The sequence below is a fragment of the Meleagris gallopavo genome, chromosome 30, assembly GCF_000146605.3.
Source record: "Meleagris gallopavo isolate NT-WF06-2002-E0010 breed Aviagen turkey brand Nicholas breeding stock chromosome 30, Turkey_5.1, whole genome shotgun sequence".
Lineage (NCBI taxonomy): Eukaryota > Metazoa > Chordata > Aves > Galliformes > Phasianidae > Meleagris > Meleagris gallopavo.
This window is the reverse complement of record NC_015040.2, coordinates 2,157,131-2,180,064: the sequence shown is the minus strand read 5'-3', so window position 1 is coordinate 2,180,064 and position 22,934 is coordinate 2,157,131. Positions and strand designations below refer to the sequence as shown.

The following is a 22,934-nucleotide window of genomic DNA, read 5'->3' as shown; positions in this document are numbered from 1 at the left end:
GAAAAAAAAAAAAAAAAGAAACGAGCCAGATTCTTTAACACAGTGCTGCCCCACAAAAAGGAGATGGACAGCCACATCCGAAGCCCAGGGCTGCAGCTCTGCTGTGCGTGATGTAATTATTAGGATGCCACAGCAGGAAGAAGGAGGCAATTACTAATAGGGGAGAGAAGCCTGTTAAGAAGCACTGGCTAAGCTCACAGAAAACTAATAAGAGACTAAACCTTGGAAATGCTCCTGTGTTCACAGGTACAGTCTTCTCTTCAGTCTCTATTGGTGCTATGAGATTAAAGCCTCACCAGTAGCAGCTGTGCCCAATTAGAAGGCAGGCTGTGCCCACACAGCACAGAGATGCTGCTGCCCCCATCCAGGAGCACGCTCTACTTCCTCCTGCCTGCTACCTCCAGGCAGGGTCTCTAGAGAAACCTCTTGGCTTCAGAGCTGATGCAAAAGCTCCCTGCTAAAACCAGGCATTAAGGAGCTGGATAAGCAGCTCAAATCCTAGCAGACAGTAACACATGAGAACCACCCACACTGGCCCAAGCTTAGGGGCAGCTCAGTGCAACACCTGGACCCACTGTATTGCTAAGGAACAAGTGCTTCTGGCATTTCAGTGTTTTCACCTGCTAATCTGCTCCACAGAGTTAATTCCTGCCCTGCTCCCTCGCTGTGCTTACTGACAAGGCATCAGTTGGAGCTCGTGGCAGCTGCTCACCACTCAACATCACTGCAATCAGCAGAACTATTTCATTACAAAGCACCACAAAGGGATACAGTGCTTTGCTGTCTAGCTTGAAGCTCTCTAGCCCTCAGAGGAAGATGGGAGAAGGACTGTCATTAACAGCCAGAGCTATTGTTTCCAAGATCAGCTCTATATGGTGTTTTTAAATGGTGTGCAGCATTTAAGAGGCCAGCCCCAAGCAGTGCCTTTTGTAACCCACTATTTTACTGGGAAGCATGTGCATGGTGAAGGGCACACTTGAAAAGCAAATGCCTGCTCCTATCATCTCCCAGACCCAGTGAAACAACCAATGCACAGCACCTGGAGACCATTAGAAGACTCTGCCTGACTGCTTAATTAATTACCCAGGCAGCTACATGAGACTTGCCACCCCCCAGCCCCTTTGATCTTTGCAGGGCAATTGCTGCTGCTCCTCTGCAGAACACCAGTGCAGTTCAAGCCTGTCTGCTTCTGTTTTACAGCTCCTGCAGACATCTCCCATGCCATAACATCTACCAGGGATCGTCATCTGACAGCACGCTGTTACCCACTGCCACTTTTTTTTTTTTCTAAGAGAAACAAACAGAAAAAATAAAAATAGTGCTCTTCCCGCCTGCAGGCAGCACAAAGCAGGCCCATTGCCTTACAGGATCACAGCCTTGTTTTTACAAGGCTCCCAGAAGCTTTCTGGGCAAGCTTGTAGGCAGGACCTCTGCTGAGCATCTGCGGTCCAGCAGGCAGCTCTGCATGTCCTCAGAAGCACTTCCTATTCAAACAGGAGATAAGCTAATGCAGCCTCCGCACTGAAGCATCCTTATGATGCTTTTTTGTTCTTGTACTTTTATCCGCCCAGGAAATCTCTGCTCAGAGGCAGCATGTTCAAACAGATCCTTTAAAAAAGGGGGGGAAAAAAACCTCAGAGATAACGACCTCTCCCCCCTGCCCCCCCCCCCAGACAAAGGCAAGGATAAAGCAGAGGATTTGGGGGAAGGAGGAGGATGACATTAAAGAGAAAAAGAAAAAAATCCCATTGTCCTGGAACATACTGATTCCATATGGAGCAAATATGAAGGGATATTTCTGTCACCAGACTGTTCAGAAAACCAACACATTACTGAAACCAGCTTCAGGGAACCCCTGCTCCATCAGTGCTAGCTGGCCTCTGAAACAAATTGCCCAGAACCCTTAATTATCAAGAACCAGTCACACTAGGAACATGTTTTCAACATATTCATTATTTACTGGTTAGCAATTCAAATGCTCTAACCGGATGCTCTAATAGGAGGGGAAAAAAAAAGCCAAGTGGATGTTGCCAGAGCTCCAGCAGAGCTGGAGGAAGGTTATCTAGTGACTTCCATGTGTCTGCTGTCAAAAGGAAAAACGAGTTGAGAGCAATAGCACAGGTACATTAGCATAAGAAGCAGAAAGAGAATGACTAATAGGAAGAAGCTGAACACTCACTTGTGCTGCCTTATCTGCTGTATTGAAAATCTCTTGGCTGGGTCGTATTCAAGCATCCCTGAAAAGGAGAAAAAGTCCAGGTGTGATCACAGAGGCTCTCAGCCAAGCTGAGGACGAGAAGCATAAAGTGCTGCCCTTCCCTCCCACCACCCTGACCCTGTGCCTGGCCCTCCTGGCAGCTCTGGGCACTTTTACCTGCAGAAACATTTGTTGCATCAGCCCCAGAGAGCTCAGCACAAACCCCGACCCCAGTGCTGACTCCTGATCCACCTGCAAGGTGGATACGACCTTTCCCTCCTTCACCCTGCAGGGACAGACTGCTACAGCCCCAGATCACAAGCCCCAACGTGTCTCCAGGCAAGGAACAGCAAGACTTTGCATTTCACAGGTAACGCTATTGAACTCTCTCTGTGGAAGAGCCCAGGCCTTAGGCACCACACATCCACCTGTTCAGCATCCCAGAAACTCTACAGTCCAGTGATATTCTAATCTGCAAGTACAGCTGGGGAGAACTGACACAAACCATCCTGCTGCCCAGCCCACCATCCATCCTTCTGCCTGAGCCAGTCTTGATTTCTGGCACCTGTTGCTGGGATTAGGGTGAGGAGAGGGGAATGTGGAGAAAATAGCTTATCTGTATTCTCCCTGGAAAAGAAGGAGGTGGATTCCTCATAAAGCAGACTTTTGAGATGCCCACTCCGCTCCACATCTCAAAAAAGCTTCACAACACCTCAGAAGTGAGATGGGAAATTTTGCTGTATTTTTCAGAGACTGTTCAGTGGGACCTAACGAGCATCATCCAGCAGAATCCAAAATCCCTTCAACCGAGCTTCCAAGAATATATTCATCTAATGGGTGTCAAACTCTCACTGCTATACATTGCAAACAGCTTTGCATCTGCTGGATAAAAGCCTCTCGCTGTTCTTGAAGCACCAGCACTGGTGAGCACAAGAAGGGCTTTGAGAAGAGAGAACAGGAGCCTGCAGTGAGCTGAGGGGAATGGAAACCAGGAGAGAAAGAGGATGGGAAAACCTACTGGGGAGGGCCACTGTAAGTGGACACACAGGGACAGGAGGTAACTTCAGATGAGCACTTGGGAACAGAGGGCTAGAATGAGAAACTGCCATTTAAATGAGAAGCTGCAAGGGCCTTGCAGCTGAGATTCTGCAGTGCTGCTGAACAAAGGTATTAGAAGAGAGAAATCAATAGTGTGTGATCAGAGCTGATTAGCAATACCTTCCTCATCGGATCAGTCTGCATCACACCGCTAACAGCAACGACCCTGGGACAACTAATAACACAGAACAACCAAAACAAAACTAAAAACAGGAAGCCACTGTGAGTACCGATGCTTTTGCAAGGCTTGAACACTCCAAACAAGTGCATGCTTAAGGAAACAAGCTTTTGATAGCCATTTTCTTCCTTGCAATGAGATTTTTCCTTTTCCCCCAGCAGATAAAGAGCTTCCTTTGGGTCAATTTTAGCCTGTATCCCCACATGGCCCAACAAGGATGCAGAAGTCCACCACCTGCTCCTAAAAGCACTGAGCTGAGTCTCAATTCCAAACCTGGCAGCAGGTTCCTTACACGGTGCTCTTGGAGCAGCCACCTGTGGAGATGACATGAAAGGGTTGGGAAGACACACTGTGAAAGCCTGGTCCACTGCATCATACCAAACCAAAGGGATTTCAGAAAGCTTGTAGCTGGGGAGCAGCCCACTGCCAAGTCTGCTTCCCTAGGAGATGTTCAAGACTAGAGAACATGGCAAGAAAAGGTACAGAGTGAAAGGACTGATGTTATTTTCTCCTCAGAAACCAACAGGCTGTTTTCCACGGCAATCTGAAAAGATTTATCAGTGCTGATGACAGCAGGAATAGCTTGAAGCAGATGGAATCACTACCGATCCACATTATATCACTGTGATGGAAGTTAAGAACAACCAAACCATGGGAAAACTTGCTGGGTGCACCGCAAGCATCTGGTCACCTGAACTCAAGGCACCAGAGCCTCCAGCATTCAAGGCTTTAAACAGAACTTGCAGAAATGCACTCTTGCCTTGCTGAGACCACAAAACCCACCACAAGGCTACGTCACACGGCTGAGCTGACGGGAGCTACAGCAACAGCTCCTTGCTCAAGAACCCTCAGCCTTGAGAGCACTTCCTTACGTCGGCTATTTTCTCAAGCAGAACAAAGCTTTGTAAACAAGCAATCAGCAGACAAGACTGCAACTGGACCAGAACTGGGAGCACCTGGCAGGAGGTGGTTGGTGACAGTGCCAAAAGCTGTACAGCTCAGTTATGTCTGCTGTAAGAAGCACCACCAAAAGTGTATTTTGGGATGGACTTAAGGTAAGAGTGAGAGGCATTTGAACCACCCACAGCAGAGAAAGGACTGATCCTGAATCTTGCTAGCTTGCAAAGTGCTGCAACAATCACAATACAACAGCAGTGCTGTTCCATAGGGCTAATTCCAAGTTGTTTCCTCAGCTGAGCCATCATTAGTACAACAACCCTTGAGAAACTCCCCCAGTCCCAGGCAAAGAGAGGCTGGAAGGGACCCCAAGGATCCCACACTGCACCCTCCTGCTCACAGCAGGCTCCACCTCAGCACATCATCCAGGACTGTGTCCAGTGGGGCTTCTAGTTTCTTCCTCCAAGGATGTCAGCCCCACTGCCCCCCCCAAACAACCTGCTCAGCACTCAGCCACCCTCAGTAAAGGAGTTCTGACATTCAGGTGAGATTTTCCCTCTTTGTTTTTCAATTTCTTTCCTTGCAAAGTGAGGAGAAAGTGGTTCAGAAAAACAACCAACTCCTTTTAAACTAAGTGGCCTATCAGTAAAGTTATACGTGATTTGACAGTAACTTCACAGCTGAGCTTCTAAGGGTTTTTGTTCATTTGTCTGGGAGACACGAGAGCTGGTATTGCCAAGGTTATCAAATCAACATCACCAGGTCAGGACTGCTCCCCTACACTGACTCCTAAGTCCATATTTCAGGAAGGTATTTTTGGAATCCAGTTTATCAAGCCTGGGATAAAAATCCTGCACACTCCAGCAGCTACAGCTACAAATTCTTCACAGAAACATCATGTACAGTGGTTCTACCCCAAGGCTCTTCTGATTAGTTTGTGCACTGCAAGGAACGATTTCTCTACAGGAGCTGGAACAGCCTTGCAAGCAGCTTGCTTTGCATGGAGGAAAAAAATTGTGCGTTCTTTCAAATGCTAAAGAACAGCAAGGCTAAGAGAAACGTAAGGCACCGATTAGATGGAACTGGTGCAAACAGGATGAGGTTCTGGGGTAAGTTATTAACAGGGGTCTGATAGCACCAGTCACAAACTGCTCCGCCACAGAGCTGTGTTGTTATCTTACAATCAATAGAAAGGCACAAGTAAGGTAAACGAGCAAGAAGAAAGCTTTCTTTAAGGAGAAGGACTGTATCTGGGGCAATGTTAGAAAGAAAATAGAACATCCAATCATCAAAAACATACATTGATGTGTTCAGCTGTGACTCACTTGCAGCAGGCCCGTGGCCGAAGTCCTGCGATTTCATCACGACGAAACATCATGTGATGCTTTGCCTGGTGAGCAGTACGAGCATCTGCCCACAGTAACCACACACGCTCTCTACCATTTACGGTAAAGATCTCCACGCAGATTATCTGCGAGTGGAGAAGAGAGGCTGCAATGGGGAGAATCTTTAGGAAGATGCCTGGCTTTCGAACCTCCACCCCACGGGATTCCAGCAGGACCCGCTGCGCCCATACAAGGGATGTCATGCTTGTTACAGCAGCCTCAAACCCCTTTCAAATTCTGCCAAGGGGCAACGTGAACACCAGAGACCACAATCCTGTTTGAGCTCCTTGTCACAGACCGCAGCTGACACATTTGAATAATCCTGAGCAAGCATGGTGTTACATCGTGTAGAACGGCTGCTTAGAAAGCAGGCAGCACAATCTGAAGTGGTTCATTCAGAGGCAGGGAGAAACCTAACAGCTCGAGTTTATTGAACTCAACCTGGGTTTGACTTCAGTCTTTAACTCTGCAACCACTTCAAGCCATCAATATAAAGCAGAAAAAGCCCAACTGGTGAAGTGAGATGGATTTTTCTCCTCTCCTTCATCCTCTACAAGCATAACCAGGTGTCCTGACCAGGAACTCCTCTGCAGAGGAGCCCTGAAAAGTGCAGGACGCTTCATGCTGGGTGGTTACAGGCCCAGCTCAGGGAATTCCCTGTTACTACTGCATTAAAGCATCCTATTGCCATCAGAAAACGCATCCCTGAAATTTAAGGTCACAGCAGTTGTACAGAAGTAAGAAAACAGAATGCTGAGAAGCCAGCCAACTCATCCCCAGTCACAAAACCAGCTTGCAGCAGAGCCTGGACATAAACCCAGGTGTTTAATGCAGAGAGTGCAGTCTCAAAACTTCAGAGAAAGCACAAAGTATATTAGAAGAGGATAAAATCTCACTCTCTGCATTTTTCTTGCTCAGAAGTGAACTGGATAGGAGTCAGTAAGTCACATGCAGATGCTGACAGAAGGACCTTAAGGCTATTTGCAGATGCTTCCTGACTGCAGACACAGAAGGCAGAACAGTACCAACCCCTTTCCCATCAGCAAAGAGCACAGCTAAAGCTTTGTTTCTGATTACGGAACAAGAAGAGGGGCAGCATCCCAACTGGTTGGTTGAAGTACATTGCCACAAGTCAAATACCACAGAAGTTTTAGGTCCCCTGAATTCTGCTTTCTCTGCAAAGTGGAACAAAGCAAGGGAAAAAAAGTTAAAACCCTGCTTCAAAAGTGGTCAACTAAAGGACTTAAGAAGTAAATTCAAACACTTGTTTCATGGGCAAACTGCCACAACGGTCAACGTAACTCTTATAGCCAGAGAGAAAACAAGCACTCTGCAGCACAGTGAATTCTCCTCACATTAAGGACGGAATGAACGCTCCCAGCACTGCAGAGAAGTTGTTTAGAAACAACACAAAGGCAAAATATAACCTACAGTAAGACAGAGCTGAGCTCAGGGTGTCTGTGCTGCTATATGAAGGCATCAGCCTGCCACTGATGCCTGATCTGCAGCCTAGGATTCCATTTCAGCCTGCTGCAGCAGCAGGCACCTACCAGGAAATGCAGATGTTCTGGAGGAAAAGCAGGAACCAAAATAAAGCACTCCAGTTCTGCCACCACAGCTACGCAGTATCACCCCTGCAAGGCTCAGCCCTGGTGCTCAGTGCCATCAGGCTCTTTTGGGAGCTGGCTGATGCAGTTGCTGAGCCTCCCTCCGTCATATTGGAAAAGTTGTGGCTGTCAGATGAAGTCCCCATGGACTGGGAAAAGGGAAATGTCACTCCCATTTACAAGAAAAGGAGGAAGGAGGACCCAGAGAACTCCAGGCTGTTGAGCCTCATCTCTTGGCCTGAGAAGATCATGGAACAGATCTTCCTGGAGGACACGTTAAGGCACATGTGAGATTTGGTGGTGATTTGAGCCAGGCAGCACAGCTTCACCAAGGGAAGGTCGTGCCTGACTCATCTGGTGGCTTCCTGTGGTGGAGTCATGGCATCAGTGGACAAAGGAAGGGCAGCTGATGTCACCTACCTGGACATAGAGGCAGGTAATCAGAAGGCAAATCAATTTTTTACATGGGTAGACAGTGAAAAGAGAAGAGAGAATGACCTTAAATTAAAAGAGGGAAGGTTTAGATTAGATGCCGGGGGAAGTTTTTCCACTGAGAGGAGGGCAAGATGCTGGGAACAGCTGCCCAGAGAGGCAGTGGATGCTGGAGGTGCTCAAGGCCAGACTGGATGGGGCCGTGAGCAGTCTGAGCTAGTACTTCATCTAGCAGTCAGCAATCCTGCCTATGGCAGCGGGGCTGGAACATGATGATCCTTGAGGTCCCTTCCAATCCAAGCCATTCTATGATCGCAGACAGAGGAAAGCATACCACCCCAGGTAAGAACAACAGCTTTTGCCAGCTTCACCCTGCAGCAAGTGCGTACAGAAGAGGAGTGGGAGGATGTTCTGAGGTGGACTGGAGGAAGGACAGCAAAAGGAATCTTATTTCCTACTGTTCTGGAAGAGACGAATTGGTGGAGACAGATGGCCATGTGCCCCAGTGAGCTCCTCTGCTACCAGGTGCACAGCATGCATCTCTGCAGCACCCAAAGGCAGGCAGCAGCTGGATGGAAGAAGTGACTCAAGCACATTTTGGACAGCAGCACTGGCTGCAAGGCTCCTTCTTTAAAGTGAGGCAGAAGGAAAAGTTAGAGAGTCTGACTGAGTCTCATCCAGGGGCTGGAAAAGCAACAAAAAGGAGTTATTCTGCTAATGGAACATAAAGGTTTGAAACTATCAATATCCCGAGGACAAGAAAAGAAAACACAACCACCCTTCCTCTGGGGATGATGCTAAGTGCAACTGTGAGGCTTACCACAAACTTCATCTGTTTCTGTTGGATGCTTTAGAGGACTGCTACCAGGCTAGATGAACCTTTGGATTTACTCCATTTGAACAAATCCTGAGCTCATAAAGAGCTGCTGTGCTTTGAGCCAGCATTCTCAAAGCAAACACCACACGTAGATTGGGACATTGCTGCCTGGGGCACAGAGCAGAGCAGCCAGAAGTGCTGGGCCTTCAGTTGTAGCCATATCTGTAGCTACATCTGATGCAGTGGTTTCCAAAAGCTGCTCAGGCCAGTCAATGCTTTGAAACATGTGCAGATTACCTATTTCATCATCAGCATAGGGCCAGAGGAGCTAAGTCAGCCTCAAACAAGGAGGCTCACAGAGATTCTGCACTGCAGAGGTAGAGAAGCCAGCTATTTGTAGGGTAAATAAAGGCTGTGAATGCTCTGAAACTCTTAACTTTATGGCAAGCCACAAACTGCAGCAGCACTGTGCTGTCCTCAGTACGGTTACAGCAGACAGCCCCTGTTTAGCAATAAACACCCATATCAGGAGCTGACCTGATGACACTGCGGACAGCAGGAAGTGAAGCTGACTCAGCTTCCTCAGTACCCCATAGCCACTCACCCACACTCATCCCCAACTGCTTGCAAGAATGAAACAAGCAAAAAAAAAACAACAAAACAACCACTTGAAACAACACAGCTTCATTTCATATTTGAAGCCAGATCCTTCTTGAATGGCTGAAGACAAAGGGAAGTGAGTAAACCTGTGCTGAGGAATGGGGAGCTTACTGCACCTCTTCCTCTGGTGAGGCAGCAGGAACTCTGACCAGGATCTCCCACATCCCACCTGCTGCTACACAACCAGCGACTGGGAGAAGAGCACACAACCAACCAATCCTCTCCTCCTGCCTAAAAGGTGCTATTGCTGTCTCTACTACAGGTTCCAGCCACTTTGCTCCAATATCTGCAGCTGAAATTTTAGGGGAAGGGAGAAGACAACTGGGATTAAAGCACTTAGAGCAGAGGCTGATGAGGAAGGACAGCAAAACCTGAGTACTCATTGTTTCACAGTACAGAATGCCTAGGCAAGGAATTTAATCAAGCGTCCTCACCTGTCATTTTAAATTTAACCTCATGAGCTTTGTCTTCAGATTTAAAAGCTGCTTAGAGCACAAGAATCCATGTAAGAACCAACCTTACAAAGTACAGTCCACCAAAGGTTTAGTGCATCTCAGGAGATCACCAGTACTCCAGATCTTTGTCTTACCCCGAAATAAATAAGCCTACCTCCCTTTCTAATAGGATCCTATACCACCACAGGATACTCAGAACGAAACTCTCCCCAGCCTTTATGAGCAGAGCACGTGCTGCACCTCTAAATTTTACCCACTCACTCTGAGCCACCTGGGAGACTCACCTCTCAATAAGTCTGAGAGTGGAGGACCACAATCCTCTGGAATTGTGAAGTCACCTTTCCCGATGTTTTCAAATAACTTATATATATTATCCCCTTCAAAGGGGTAGAGACCCGTTGTAATGTTGTATCTGTAAAGGCAGAAGGAGAAGCTGTATGAGATGAAGCACACAGAACAGGTGCTCAGCTCCCACGTGATAGCATAAACCAAAAGGAGGTAAGAGGAAAGATGAATATCTGGCAGTATTTGGAATGCCTCTTCTAACTTTGTCTTTCTATATCACAGCCTCTTCATTCACATGAGTCAATACCACAAAGACATCTTCCTGACAGGCTGGGATGGAAGAAACTTTTAAAAATAAATACTAGAGATACAAGCACTTTGTGGTTTCTATTATTACGGCAGTTGTGTATCTCAGATTCTGAGAAATGGCTGGCAGAGACTTACTCACTAAGAGTGGAGATGACTTTATTCAGAACTGCAAGCACTTCAGGGAACACACACACACACACACACACACACACACACACACACACACACACACACACACCCACCCACCAAGGATGGGCCAAGCTGCCAAAAGCCCTCCCCAACCCCCCAACACCATGCACAAGAGCAGTGGTGACAGCAGATTGCACAAGACTGAGCTATTTAAGGACGTGTGATTTGTCACTGCAAGTCCTGGATGCTGCAAGGCACTTACAGTGTGACCCCTGCGGACCAGATGTCTACTTTAAAGCCTGAAAAGGTATCAAGGCCATTGGCAATTTCTGGTGGCTGGAATGCTGGCGACCCTTGGCTCGTTCGGCACGTGTCATCCTCTGCAAATGGATGCAATGCCTGCAGCAAAGAGAGCCATTAGTTTCAAACTTCCAAGGCATGCAAGCTGTAACTGGTCAGAACTTTCACAAAAGGGGAAAACTTTTCTACTGAATGTCTACTAAAGTATCATGAGAACATGCAACTGTAATTAAACGCCATCAGTGACATTGCCTTCACCAACCCTACCTAGCTAAGACAGTCTCCATATATTAAGATGTAGAAGGTTATGCTGCTTATCAATTTCACCACACTTCTGGGCTTTTTTGGGTTTATCTGAGATTAACATCCTCCTCTAAAAGCTTCCTGGATGGAAGTCTGGTGCTCATTATTATCAACAATGAGATAGAAGCGTTTTGCCAGTTACAATAAATATTCAGCAGAGCCACTCCAGAGCATTCTGCAAGTTCAGCAGAACAATCAAAAAGTCAATCGATCCCACAGAGGTGATGTGAATCCAGAAAGTCACACTTCCCACTTCACTGCAGTTCTCACGTACCTCTGCTACGCCTAAGTCAGATATTTTCAGCGTCCCATTGGTGGTCAGCAGGAGGTTCCCAGGTTTTATATCCTTGTGGACAATCCCTTGGCTGTGTAAGTATTCTAAGCCATCTATAAGCTGACAAAAGTACCTGGAGGAACAGGTGAAGAAAACAAGAGTCAAGCACTTCCAAAGATTAAAAGCGTGAACCACCAACAACACATAAAGCATCGTACAGTGACAGCATGGCAACAAATTGCTCACACTTATTTTTAGTCTCATGGCATGCAGAAATATTACCCATCTTAATGCACCTGCATTTCACTGAGGCCACCTATAACCTCAGCCATCCATCTCCAGAACTCTAAGATTTTCCTTTACTTGCATGGGCTTCAGATCAGCCTGTCCACCAACAAGCCAACACATCATGCTGGATATTGACAATCCTTCATCTCCTAGAGATCATCTTTTTTTCCTGACACTGAGCTGCTTGCACCATCCCATTTAGAGCAGGCAAGCCCTCACACATTCCTCCACTGCACACATCCTAGCAGAATGACACAGGAAGGCCAGGAAAGGTTGTCATGCATCTCCTACAGCAAAACAAAAGCAGCAAAATTCAAAGAAAGATGCTTTTCTTCCCAGAATCAAAGGGTTCTCTCTGCCGTGGCTTCATTAGGCTTTCATTTTTTTCCCCCAAATGGGCTCATTACACCAAGTTAGTTTTACTCAATGGGCAGCCAGCAGTGTAACAGAGCAGAGTGCATCCTTGAATTTAAGAGAGCAGCGATGAGAAGCTGATGCAGCCTAAGGAACAAACCCATACTTACCCATGAGCCTGAAAAACTGGAAACCTCTTTTCTGGGACACTGTCCAGCATCTCCTGCATCCCACACACACAGTACTCCATCACCATATACGTGAAGACAGTGTTAAGGAAGCTTCAGGGTAAGCTGCTTTCCAGGCAGGAGCTGCACGAGGACTGCAGCCCCGTTCCCAGCTGCCATGTGCCCCCTCATACCTGGGAGGTAAAGGAGCTCCTGTGCCCTTCCTGAGGTTGTGTTATTCTTCATTTCCCATCCCAAAGAGGTGTGCACACACTCCTTAACAGCTGCTGCTCATCCCATCCTCACAGCAGCATTTCACTGGTAGGAAAGGATCCCTGGAAAGTCGGGAAGCTTTTTGGAAAACACACAGATTAAGAAAATCTACACGAATGCTAAGAGCTGGTGGCACTTTTTAGTATTTGTTCTTTTCCAGCACGTTCCACTTTTCATCTCCTCGCATTTCAATACTGGGGCCAAACAATGGCAGTGACAGAAGTACCCGGAGCAGTCACTGCTCTGCTCCCCTCTCCCAGGGCTTGGAAAGGCACAGTGCACAGAGGGGCTGTGACAGACCCTGAGACATCTGGTGGGTTGGCAAGGCAGTGCAGCTCTGAGATGCAGAGTGCAGACACAGGCATGCAGGCAGCCCATGTTCTCCAGTAACAACACATTTCTTCAGTCACTAATTAATCCTGGCAGATGCCTTCTTAACCTAAGCCCAAAATAAGTTGTTTATCTCCCAGGATGCTCTCAAGGCAAGAGAGGCTAAAGAGATGACCTGCATTTTAAGCGGGATCCAAGCTAGAAACTGCTGGAGAATATCCCACCCAGCTCCAACCCCTGGGCAAACACTGCATTAATGCTCGTGGCCCCACGTGAGCTGCTCTTCAGAGAGATGCTGAAGTGCTGTACATTTTGTGATGGGCACAATGCCACCTGGTTGATCACCAGAAGCAAAAACAGCAACAAGGACCTAAATTTCATTCCTGCAAATTCTTACCCCAGCAGAAGGATAGGGACTGTGTGTATCACAGTGACATGGAAGACAGCAACTCTCCCATCTTCAAGAAAACAGTACTAACAATGGATTATACAGGCTAGCAGTCGGGAAATAACTCACCTCTCATTGTTTCTAGTAAGAATCACCTGGTTTTGGTTTCATCACCTGCTTCTCACCCCCTCCTCTGCAGCTGCCCATTCCTGCACAGTCAGCCAGACTCCAGCACAAACTTCCAGGCAGAGCAGATCTAGCACAGGTGCCCCAAGATAAGCAAAGCTCTCATTTCAGCTCATCAATAGGGTTCTGCTCCCACACACAGCTGCACACACTGCTAACAGAAGCTGTCAAGTCAGGGTGCCAGCTGTGATGCTGCTTGTTCAACGGGGTTTATTTTCTGCCTGGATCAGCTCTCCATTCATCACCAGCTCTGCATTCCCAGCATCAGCAGGTCAGCAGAGCAGCCCATTAAATACTGAAGGTGTTTGATATTTTTAATCCAGTCATCACAGCTTTCCTATTACCATCGAAATCTTTGAAGGCTTTGACTAGACAGACAAGCTGTTAAAACACCACCTTCCTGAGAATAAGCACAGCTGAAGCCTGCACTCCTATGAGCAGCACAACACTCAGGCAAGAACAGAATCCTCCCTTCCTTTAAGGACCAGTTTCAAATGCCACATTGTTCATTCTGGAAATAAGGATTTTCCTTTTTTTTTTCCCCCCTCCAAGGAAGGAAGCAAAACCACCCCTTCTAGCTGAGAGAGGTCAAAACTTTTCTGAATGACCATTCTGGGTTGTCATCACCTACTGCCAACACACGAGGTCTCTCTTGGGCTCTTTTTCAACACACTTCTGTTAGGATCCCAGCTTCTTCTTAATTAAATGGTATCTTTCTGCAGACAGTAATTGAATTACAGTCCCTTCAGTCTGTTAAGGCTACAAAATACAAGTGAAAGTTGTCATGCTTTTTATATCAATGATTTGGTGGCAGGGTATTCGATCTAATTAAAGCACAAAATTAAATTACCCGTTTTCTGAAGTACTGTAATTGCAAGACAGTATTTGGAAAACACTGTCAAAACAAGAGCAGCTATTTGTAACACAGACGACAGCAAATCAGCTCAGTAAGCTTACAGACTGATCCAAGGGCACTCACTAGAAACTCTCCAGCCACCCACCTGCATTTCACTCGTGTGTTAAGGCACAGCAGCACATCAGTTGGTAGCTGGGCACATTTGTAAGACACCATGCATTGGAGCAGCACATTGAAGTCTGACAAATGTGCTGAGATCACAAGCCACAAGCTCAGTTTCCAGAGCTGCACGTCTCACAGGAGCAATACACTTTTTATCTCATGACCACTACAAGATGTAGGTCACTGAAAGCACTTCACAAGGGACGTTCACACGAACAGCAGAGCGCAGCAGAGCGGGGCAGGAGCCCATCTCATCTCATGCCAGACCACACGACACGGCTGTCCCTGTGGAAGGCAGCACTGCTGGTGTCCAGATGCCACAACACATGGGTTTTTATTTATTTTTCATTTTTTCCAAGGGGTAGAAAAAATCCACTGGTCATTACCAAGGGCATAAAAGAAAAAATAGACAAAAAAAAAGGCTTTCTGCAAAACATAAACACTAACAGGTCCATCTTTAAGGAAAAAAGCTCTGACATACCACCAGCTAGGAGACACATCTGCAGCTGCTTTCGTGCCTGAGTGGGGAAGGTCACACAATAAAACAGCCCTGGAGGGGCAGTTCTCCTCTACTACAGTCCTGTATGTGTAACCTGGGGACAAGACTTTGCCCCGAAGTTGGGGAAGAACATTAAGAAAGCATTAAGAGTGGAAGCACTCCAGGCATGCAATAGGTTTAATGCTAGTGAAAGCAACTGTAAGTTTAAGGAACATTCAGAAGAGCCTCAACAAAAGCAGAACTATGGTGATTCAGCACTACAGTGGAAAATAACAAGAATTCGAACCTTCAACTGCTGTGTTAAAAAGGATATATTTTCTGCTTCTCTTCATTGTATAACACATCCACCAACTGGATAACATTTTTGTGCCGCAGTCGTCGCAGGAGCTGGATTTCCCTGCAGGGAAAGAAAAGGAACATTACATTTTCAAAGTCTATTTCCTTACTGTGGAATGAAACTAACGTTTCTAAATCACATGGATCGTTACACTTCTGTATTAATGGCTGTGTATTAGGGACTGTGTTATCCCAGCTGAAGGTTACCTCTCTACGCTCTTTGAGAGAAGGCTTTGTGTGCTCCTGAGCTCCAGGTCAGCTCCTAACAATGTTCCCTGGGTACTGGATACAAGGAGAACCCTCCCCACTAACACCATGCAGCCCCAGGCTCCCCAGCCAGGGATCCTGCTCAGCAGAAGGCAGAAGATGAACTATAAAACCCAGGGAAGGTGTCTTGCTGCACCTTGGCAATGGAAACTGACCCCTGGGTGCCATCTCACATCCATTGTTCCAATCTTTGTCTCCTGGGATTTCGTGCTCTGCCCCAAACCACCAGATTTCAGTGCTTTTTACATTAAAGTCACCCTGCACAACCCCACCGCTGCCAGCTGTGAGGAGGAGAAACAGGAGGATCAGGCCAGGCAGGTCGGAGTGCTCTGGCTGGCAGTGCAGGCACTCAGCTCCGCTCTGCTGCTCTGCTCCAGGCAGGTGCTGAACCACACACCAGCTCCTCTTCCTACCATTGCTAAGTCCCTTAGAAAAGCAGGGCCACGTTTACCAGCCTGCACTGCTGGAAGCAGCACTGCAAGGAACTCAGAGCACAGCTTCAGAAGGGAGAGCCTCTGCCCAAGCACAGTGCACGGAGCTCAGAAAGCTCTCAGCCTTTGCTTGCACAATTAGACCATCTCCATTAACGACCAGCACTGCATGGTGTCTGATTAGCAAACCAGTAACAGCTCCTTCAAAGAGCTCATAAGATGCAGGACACAAGTTGGCTTTAAGAATTCAGATAGCTGAACAGAAACCTGGAATAAGAAGGCAAAGCTCAGAAGAGTGTTTAGTTTAAATGGCAGACAGATTTGCAAAGTGATGCAGCCGCTCTAATTATAGTAATGACCAAAAGGCCGGAGTGGATTAAATTAGCATAGAACTGCAGCCAGCATTAGCAGAGCTCTAAGAAGTTCCTGCATAATGAAGGGAGACGGCTGAGCTCAGAGCCAGCAAGGGACAGAGCAAACACACCTTTAAGCAGGACTGCTTTCTGCAAAGGCAGAGAGCTTCCAGTATTAGGAACACATTTAGAATCCTCATCCTAGAGGCTCATTCCCTGCAGCGCTGCTTGGAAGCACACAAACCCCAATTCCTCCCACCTTTAAGAGCCTGATAAATATTTCATATTTCTGCCGTTTCTTCCCCCCAGAAGGACACTGTGAGCCACCAATCCCAAGCAGCAGCCAAGCACACCCACCTCTGGGGCAGGGGCCAAGCAGCCCATTTCCCAGAGGAAAGATTATCTCTATTTTTAGCTCCTCTTGCATACTGAAAGGGCTGAGGAATGGAGGCAGCCCGGCCACAGCCACCTCCAATCCCATTTGGTTTACAGAATTTGTCGTTTAAATGGACCTCAGTGCTTACTTTGTCAGAAGCTGCCTGTGTTTACCTCCACCTCCCCAAGCTAACCACAAAGAACACTCCACCCCGCTGCTTTCTTTGCACTTTGCACTGTGATGTTTCAGTGACAGCGCAGGGAAGGAGACCCGTGTGCCTGCAGCCCATCCACGTTTTCAGGACCTCTCCACCTGCTGCAACTTCATCCCCTTGTTCCTTCTGAAAAGCAATATGAAATGTAAATTGAAATCCTTGTTTTTGCAGCCAGGTCTCACTCCCAGCAGAGGGAAGGGCGCTTGGTCTGAAGCAGAGCCAGGTGTTGGGGTGCTTCACCATGCTGCACAGAGCCAGGAGGATGGCAGAAGAAACTGACACCTGGACTTTGTCAGACCACTGTATTTTTACTGAAAGGAATGAGAAATAAACCTACTTCCCTAGCAGCTGGTATTAGATTGGTATTATGATGACGACTGCAACCTTTCCTACATTCTCATTTAATGAATCTACCAGAAGAGATTGTACAAGATTGTACAAGAGAGATGGTGAAATGAGTGCAGCAGTGCTCCCACTGTGACCCACGCTAACAAAAAGGAGCAAACCCAACCCCTAGAGAGGCCTCTGCATTGTGGCCATCCCTGCTGAACCCACTCACCTCACACTACTGCTGTGTGGCTGCAACAATCTGCCCCGTGGAACTTTGTTCTCCTCCTCCAGAGCACGAATCCCCCTGGTGTACAGCAGGACAGACTGCTGGAACACAGACCCTGATTCAAACCACGAGCATCCTGGAGCAGGGAGGAGAGATCCCCTACATGGAAGGCTCCTGCACACTGCCAGACACACTGAGCTCATCCAGATAGACTGAGCCTCATCTCTTTGCTTTGGCAAACAGCAGGGCCTGCTGCTGCTGCCAGAACAAAGCTGCTCATCCTGCGTGCCTGGAAGGTGCTGAGACCACTGAAGCATCAGATTCTGCCTTCGTTCCGCTGAAGACTTCTTACAATTTACAAACTCTTTAAGAAATCCTTATCCAAAAGGCAAGACAGCATTCATGCCCTTTAAAACTACGTTACCTACTCCCCAGTACAGAGTTTTCAGAAGAACTGCCTTCCAGAGGAAAGATGCAGCACAGCTGATCCAGCTGACGGCCTGCCTGGCTCTGCCTGAAGGTGCTTTCCCTTCCCTTGGTTCGTAAGGCTCCTCCACAGGTGCAAGCCGTTAGGATTTTACTGGAGGCAAGTGCTGGTGGATCTTTTCCAGGCAAACTGGGCTTCCCAGAAGCATGGGCTCACAGCAGGTCTGAGCCAGGCAGCTCTTATTGCCCACCAAGGCTTCACAGCAAGCGTGGCACTCCTAAGCTGCGGGTGAGCACAGCACTGTGCCACCAACCCCACCTCACCCCAGTCCTCCCCTTTGGATGGGCAGCCTGGGATGAGTCAGCCTCAGGCCATCCTGGCCTCCAGCACACGCCCTGCAGCTCACAGCAAGCCCTTCCTTCAGCAGCACTCTCAATTTGCAGGCCCACATAGCAAATCACCAAATTACAGACCTACTGCACACTTTCAGCCTCAGAAGAATTCTAATGAGCATATATTCAAATCTAAGTAATCACCGAGCATGGTAAGTACAGAACAAGACACTTGGGATATGCATAGAAAGTCCCAAACACTTAATTAAAATGGGAGGCTATTAGCACACAGTTTTATTAAATTTGTGCTGCTCGAGACAAACACCCCTCCAAATTTTCCTTCATCTTTTTGGCAATCCTACTGAACTCCTTCCTGGCATGGAGTGGAAGCAGCAATTAGCCACAGCACCAGCTGGTTGACCAAACCACCCCAGCCTCCCTCTGCAGGGACTGAGAGCTCACACAGAGATCCCCCCACTGAGTGAGAAGACCTGTCTCACTCCAGCGCGAGCACTGAGGGCTTACAGAGCTCTTACAGGCTCACCTTCCAGGAGCAGAACTGGATTATTTGTGGGGATACAGAAGAATCATCCCATCTGTTAAGACAACCCTATCATGCATTTCAGCCCCAATCCTGTCGCTGCACAATGAGATCCACATCTCCAGCCCAGGCTGCAATGCCTGCCCTGTGTGCCCAGCCTGGCTGCAGACCTGCCCCACTCCCCAGGCTGCACATCACTCCCTGCTTGTCACTGCTCCCTGTGTATTACTTGCTCGTGTAATTACCCAAGAGCTGACAGTCCAGGAACTGTTTTCTAGGGAATTTCTTGGACAACACACTATTAATAGGAGCTTCGCCTTCACCGCTGCAGCAGCAATGCTGAGGCATCCTGTGATAACTGGATGGGGCACGAGGCCATTAGCACAAATCAATTACATCTCTGCCATACAAACCAAGCCACCACGCAGCAAAGAGCTGCATCTGTTAGAAACCAAGATGGGAGATCAGACTGCTGGAGGAACAAGCTCTACCTTCAAGTTAAGAAAGAAGAAGAAAAGCACGACGAGGTACTTTGAGACTGAAATAATGCAGCCACTCAGCCCCACTGCCAGGGCGCTCCAGCACGATGTGAAATTAACCACAGAGAGGAGGATCTGCTTCAGATGCAACTGTGACCTGCAGCAAAGCAAACAACTCACTGAGGGTTCAGGAGTCCCACCCTCATCCACCTCACATAGCCCCAGAGCAGCTGCCTGCATCCTGCCCTGGGAGAACCCTCTGCCTGCACGTACTGCTGGCTGCTGGCAAGGCAGTGAGCACGGAGCAGCGCTCCCATGCCAGGGCTGGGAGAGGAGATTTCTCACCTCAAAGGACACCAGCTGAAGTCAGGATGTTTGCAAAGTTTACGCGGCTCATCACCATCATATCTGACACGCACTGTGCTGCAGACACCCCGCTGCAGATAAGGACACCAGCAGGACTGCAAGTATCACTCACTAACAGGCGTTACATATTTACTAATGAGCAAAGTAATGAGTAGCTTTCAACAAAGAATGGGAACAGAACTGTGCTGTTTGGTTCTACAATCTGTTTTTTTTTTTTTTGTTACATACCAACAGCCTGCAGGGCATAAAGCACTCAGTAAAGCAGTTCAAATGCAGCTGAAGAAAGCCAAACACCAAGGGAGTGTGGCCAAGCAGCGTGACATTAAAAAGGGATCACACAGTGCTTTTCAGCACTACCTGGAAATAAAGCCTTACCGTGGTCACACGTGTTGTTAAATGGCACCATGTGCTCCCCTCACCCAACTGAGGGGGGGCCATAAGGGTTTGATGCCTGATCAGCAGCTTCATTCAAAGAGGAGATGGTTCTCACCGCCTATCGCAGCAGGGCTGGATGGTTCTGATTCACCTGGAGTTGTGTTGCAGTGGGGTATGGCAAAAATACAGTGTTTTGTCTTTAAAAATCACCTCTGATCATGCAGATAAAGGAAACGAATGAGTGGCCCAAGAGAAGGACAAGGTGACAAAAATAGGAACTTGAGCCCAAGTAAGTCCTCATTAGGAGGCGACATTTAAAACCTGCCTCTGTGTTTTGAAACAAGCAAGGCTGAGCCAGAAAAACATCCATGACCAAACAAAGCAAAACTCAGGTAGTCTGCTTCACTAACTAACACTAATGAATGCAAATCAGACATTTTTAGACAGGCTCCATGCATGAATAAAACTTCTACAGGGTTCATTTTGGGACTCAGCACCATCCCTCTGCTCTGTTCCGACATCAACCCCGGTATTTGGAAGTCTTTCTTCGCTACCAGGGAGAAAAAAATTAAAGTTGAAGTAAAAAAGAAACAATCTCCCTCTTCTCAGCAGAGCTCTTGATAGAAGTGAAGGGGCAGGGATGGAACAGGGCGCCCATGCCTCTACCAGAAAAACAAGAAACATTTTATTACACATTAACCAGCAGTTCACTCTTATTCTGAACTTGAGCCAGCAAAGGGAGGTCCCAGCGCCGAGCCCTGTGCCTGTTCTGTCACTGTGCCTGTCACTGAAGGTTAGAAGGCAAACCCCAGGAGCTGACACAAGGTACAGGATGTGAAGTATCTCACAGCTGAGCTCACCAACTCAAACCAAAATGAGAAACAGAAACAAGACTCTGCAGGGTCAGGGCCCTGCGCTCAGCACGTCGCAGCTCAGGGCGCAACACAAGAGTCCTCTAAACACCCCCAGCCCTCCCTCCTGCTATGAGATAAGCCCCGTGCAAACTGCTGTGGCTGCAGGAGGCTCTCCCCTCCCTGCAGATAAACAGCCATCTCCCAGGGCTGTAATAAACAGCTTGATGTGGGAAACAGGCTGTGAGGTCTTCGTGTGCAGGGCACAATGCTGCTGAAAGGGAAAGTTCCACCTAACGAGTCCTGCAAATGAAGCGTAACACTAGGCTTCTCCCCACAGAATGTTTTAATTAGTTACTTGTGCCCTGATTAATCAGTATATAACTGGCGCTTGGAAAACCTTCCAAGCACAGATCTTGAGTCACTGAAAAGAGGTTGACAACCCTTGTCTCTATTTTACAGCTGCAGAAATGAACTGAAAAGAGCCTTGAATTGCTTCCTAAACTCATTAGCCAGAAGAGAATCCAAGAATAAAACCCAAGGCTTGGTATGCCCACAGCGCACGGGATCGCATCCCAGCACTGACGTGGGTGGCAGCAATCACTGCCTGAAGAGTTTGAGAGCACAGCCCCTCCTGGGCACACAGACACTGCCCAGTGCTGCTGCACTCCCATTCAGCTGAAGGAGCCCTTGAAGCTGAGCTCTGCCCCTGTCCCCATCCAGGACAAGGTTAGGAGCCCTCAGCCACGCAGCTGAGGATGGAGAGCATTCCTTAATACCTACACCTTGTCAAGCATTTCCAAAACACAAAGATACACGGTTAGTTAAAACGATGCAGAACTTCAGCTGGAAAATAAAGACCAAAGTTTAACCCCCTCACTTCCCAGCTACCAGAAACATTTACTCACTTTTTCACGTTTGCCTCCCCGTTGGGAATTCTGCGTAGCTTCTTCTTCTTCAGAATTTTCACAGCTCTCCTACAGAGGGTTTCAGAGTCCAGCATCTCCTTGACTTTGCCATAAGATCCTTCTCCAAGCAAGTCTCCCATCAAGTACTTGCCAATGAGCTTGGCCCTTTTCCGCCGTGGCTGGTAGATGACTTCAGTAGAGTCGATGCGATGGATAAAAGTGTCCATCCCCACAGACATCAGCTCGCTCTCTCCAAACATACCCAGCTGCTGAGGCTCCTGCATATCCATCCTGGATTAAGTTCCTTAACCTGGCTTCCTTAAGCGCTCAGGGTTTTAATCCTGTTTGTTTGTTTCCAACACTCCCTTTTACTCCTTCTTGAAAAAAAACATCCAGAAGATTGTACAAACATTAATTAAAAAAAAACAAAACAAGAAAACAAAACAAACTATGAGCTGCTTCCAGCTCAAGTGGATGCTAAAAGATCCAGGTCTGCTCCAGTAACGCGTCTCTTAAGAAGAAGATATAGCTCTGACCAGATATGATCAGGTTGGGACTCGCTTTGCTCCTGGCCTGGTCCCACCTCTAGGGTTCTTTCAAGTCACCTCGGCCTTTCGCTTGGCCCAGTTTGTGAAGGTAAGTGCTAGGTCATCCTGGGGACCTCAGATCATCACATAAAACAGACCACTGCCAAGTCTCGTTCGTGGCTTTCCATTCCCAGCACAGCACAGGCACCAGCTCGCAGCAGGATGGCGGGGGAAGCACTCCTGCCCTGCAGCCTTCACCTTCCGAGCACTAGAGCAGACGTTGGGGCTTTTTTCAGCCGTTTGGAAGCTGGAACCAGGTTTCTTTGAAAGAGTTTTCAGAAACAATTCTAATTTCTTTGCTTTTCACGCCTACAAAAGTTTGAGGCCTTCGGTGCCTATTGAGATCTCCCAGGGGCATCCTTCAGCCACCTGGATTGCGCCTGGCACATGATGTGTCACCGCTGCTGTTCCCAGGCTCAGCGGGCGTTGGACAGCCAAACCCCACCGGCAGAAAGCCAAACCCCGGAGCTGTGCGGGCACACCGAGGTGCGGGACGGCTCAAGAGGCAGCAAACCTCCGCGCCAGGTGCTCCCAGCGCCCCATTCCCTGCCCAAAGGAAGGAGATGCGGGTAGAGGGACGGACTCTTCACGGGCCTCCCCCACAGGTGTCGGCAGGGCCGGAGGAACAGCGCAGAGCCTCCGAGAAGAGGGAAGGAGGGAGGCGGGAGCAGAACGCGCTGCGCGCTGCCGGGCCGCGGGGCTGAGG

General features: G+C 48.1%; 1 protein-coding gene across 3 annotated transcripts; it reads right to left on the bottom strand.

The window, feature by feature from the left end:
- Nucleotides 1-1,981: 1,981 nt before the first annotated feature.
- STK11 (serine/threonine kinase 11) lies at nucleotides 1,982-22,928 on the bottom strand. Of its 3 annotated transcripts, none has more exons than XM_010724905.3 (8): nucleotides 17,366-17,580; nucleotides 15,143-15,226; nucleotides 12,139-12,228; nucleotides 11,327-11,459; nucleotides 10,712-10,848; nucleotides 10,011-10,138; nucleotides 2,180-2,237; nucleotides 1,982-2,083 (listed from the first exon to the last, which is right to left on the bottom strand). In XM_010724905.3, the coding sequence occupies exons 1-8, from the start codon at nucleotides 17,563-17,565 to the stop codon at nucleotides 2,059-2,061; spliced, it is 855 nt and encodes a 284-aa protein (XP_010723207.1). In that variant the 5' UTR covers nucleotides 17,566-17,580; the 3' UTR covers nucleotides 1,982-2,058. The 3 variants fall into 3 exon arrangements, with proteins under 3 accessions (XP_010723207.1, XP_010723209.1, XP_010723208.1); XM_010724907.3 differs by lacking the exon at nucleotides 17,366-17,580 and adding an exon at nucleotides 21,642-22,928 and having other exon boundaries at nucleotides 1,991-2,083; XM_010724906.3 differs by having other exon boundaries at nucleotides 2,044-2,080.
- Between the last annotated feature and the right edge of the window lie 6 nt (nucleotides 22,929-22,934).

Coding starts and splice junctions, on each gene's coding strand:
- STK11 (XM_010724907.3), bottom strand. CDS start 21,931: ATGGATATGCAGGAGCCTCAGCAGCTGGGTATGTTTGGAGAGAGCGAG. Junction 10,849..11,326: donor CTGACTTAGGCGTAGCAGAG/GTACGTGAGAAC, acceptor TCTTTGCTGCAG/GCATTGCATCCATTTGCAGA. Junction 2,084..2,179: donor CAGCAGATAAGGCAGCACAA/GTGAGTGTTCAG, acceptor TCCTTTTGACAG/CAGACACATGGAAGTCACTA.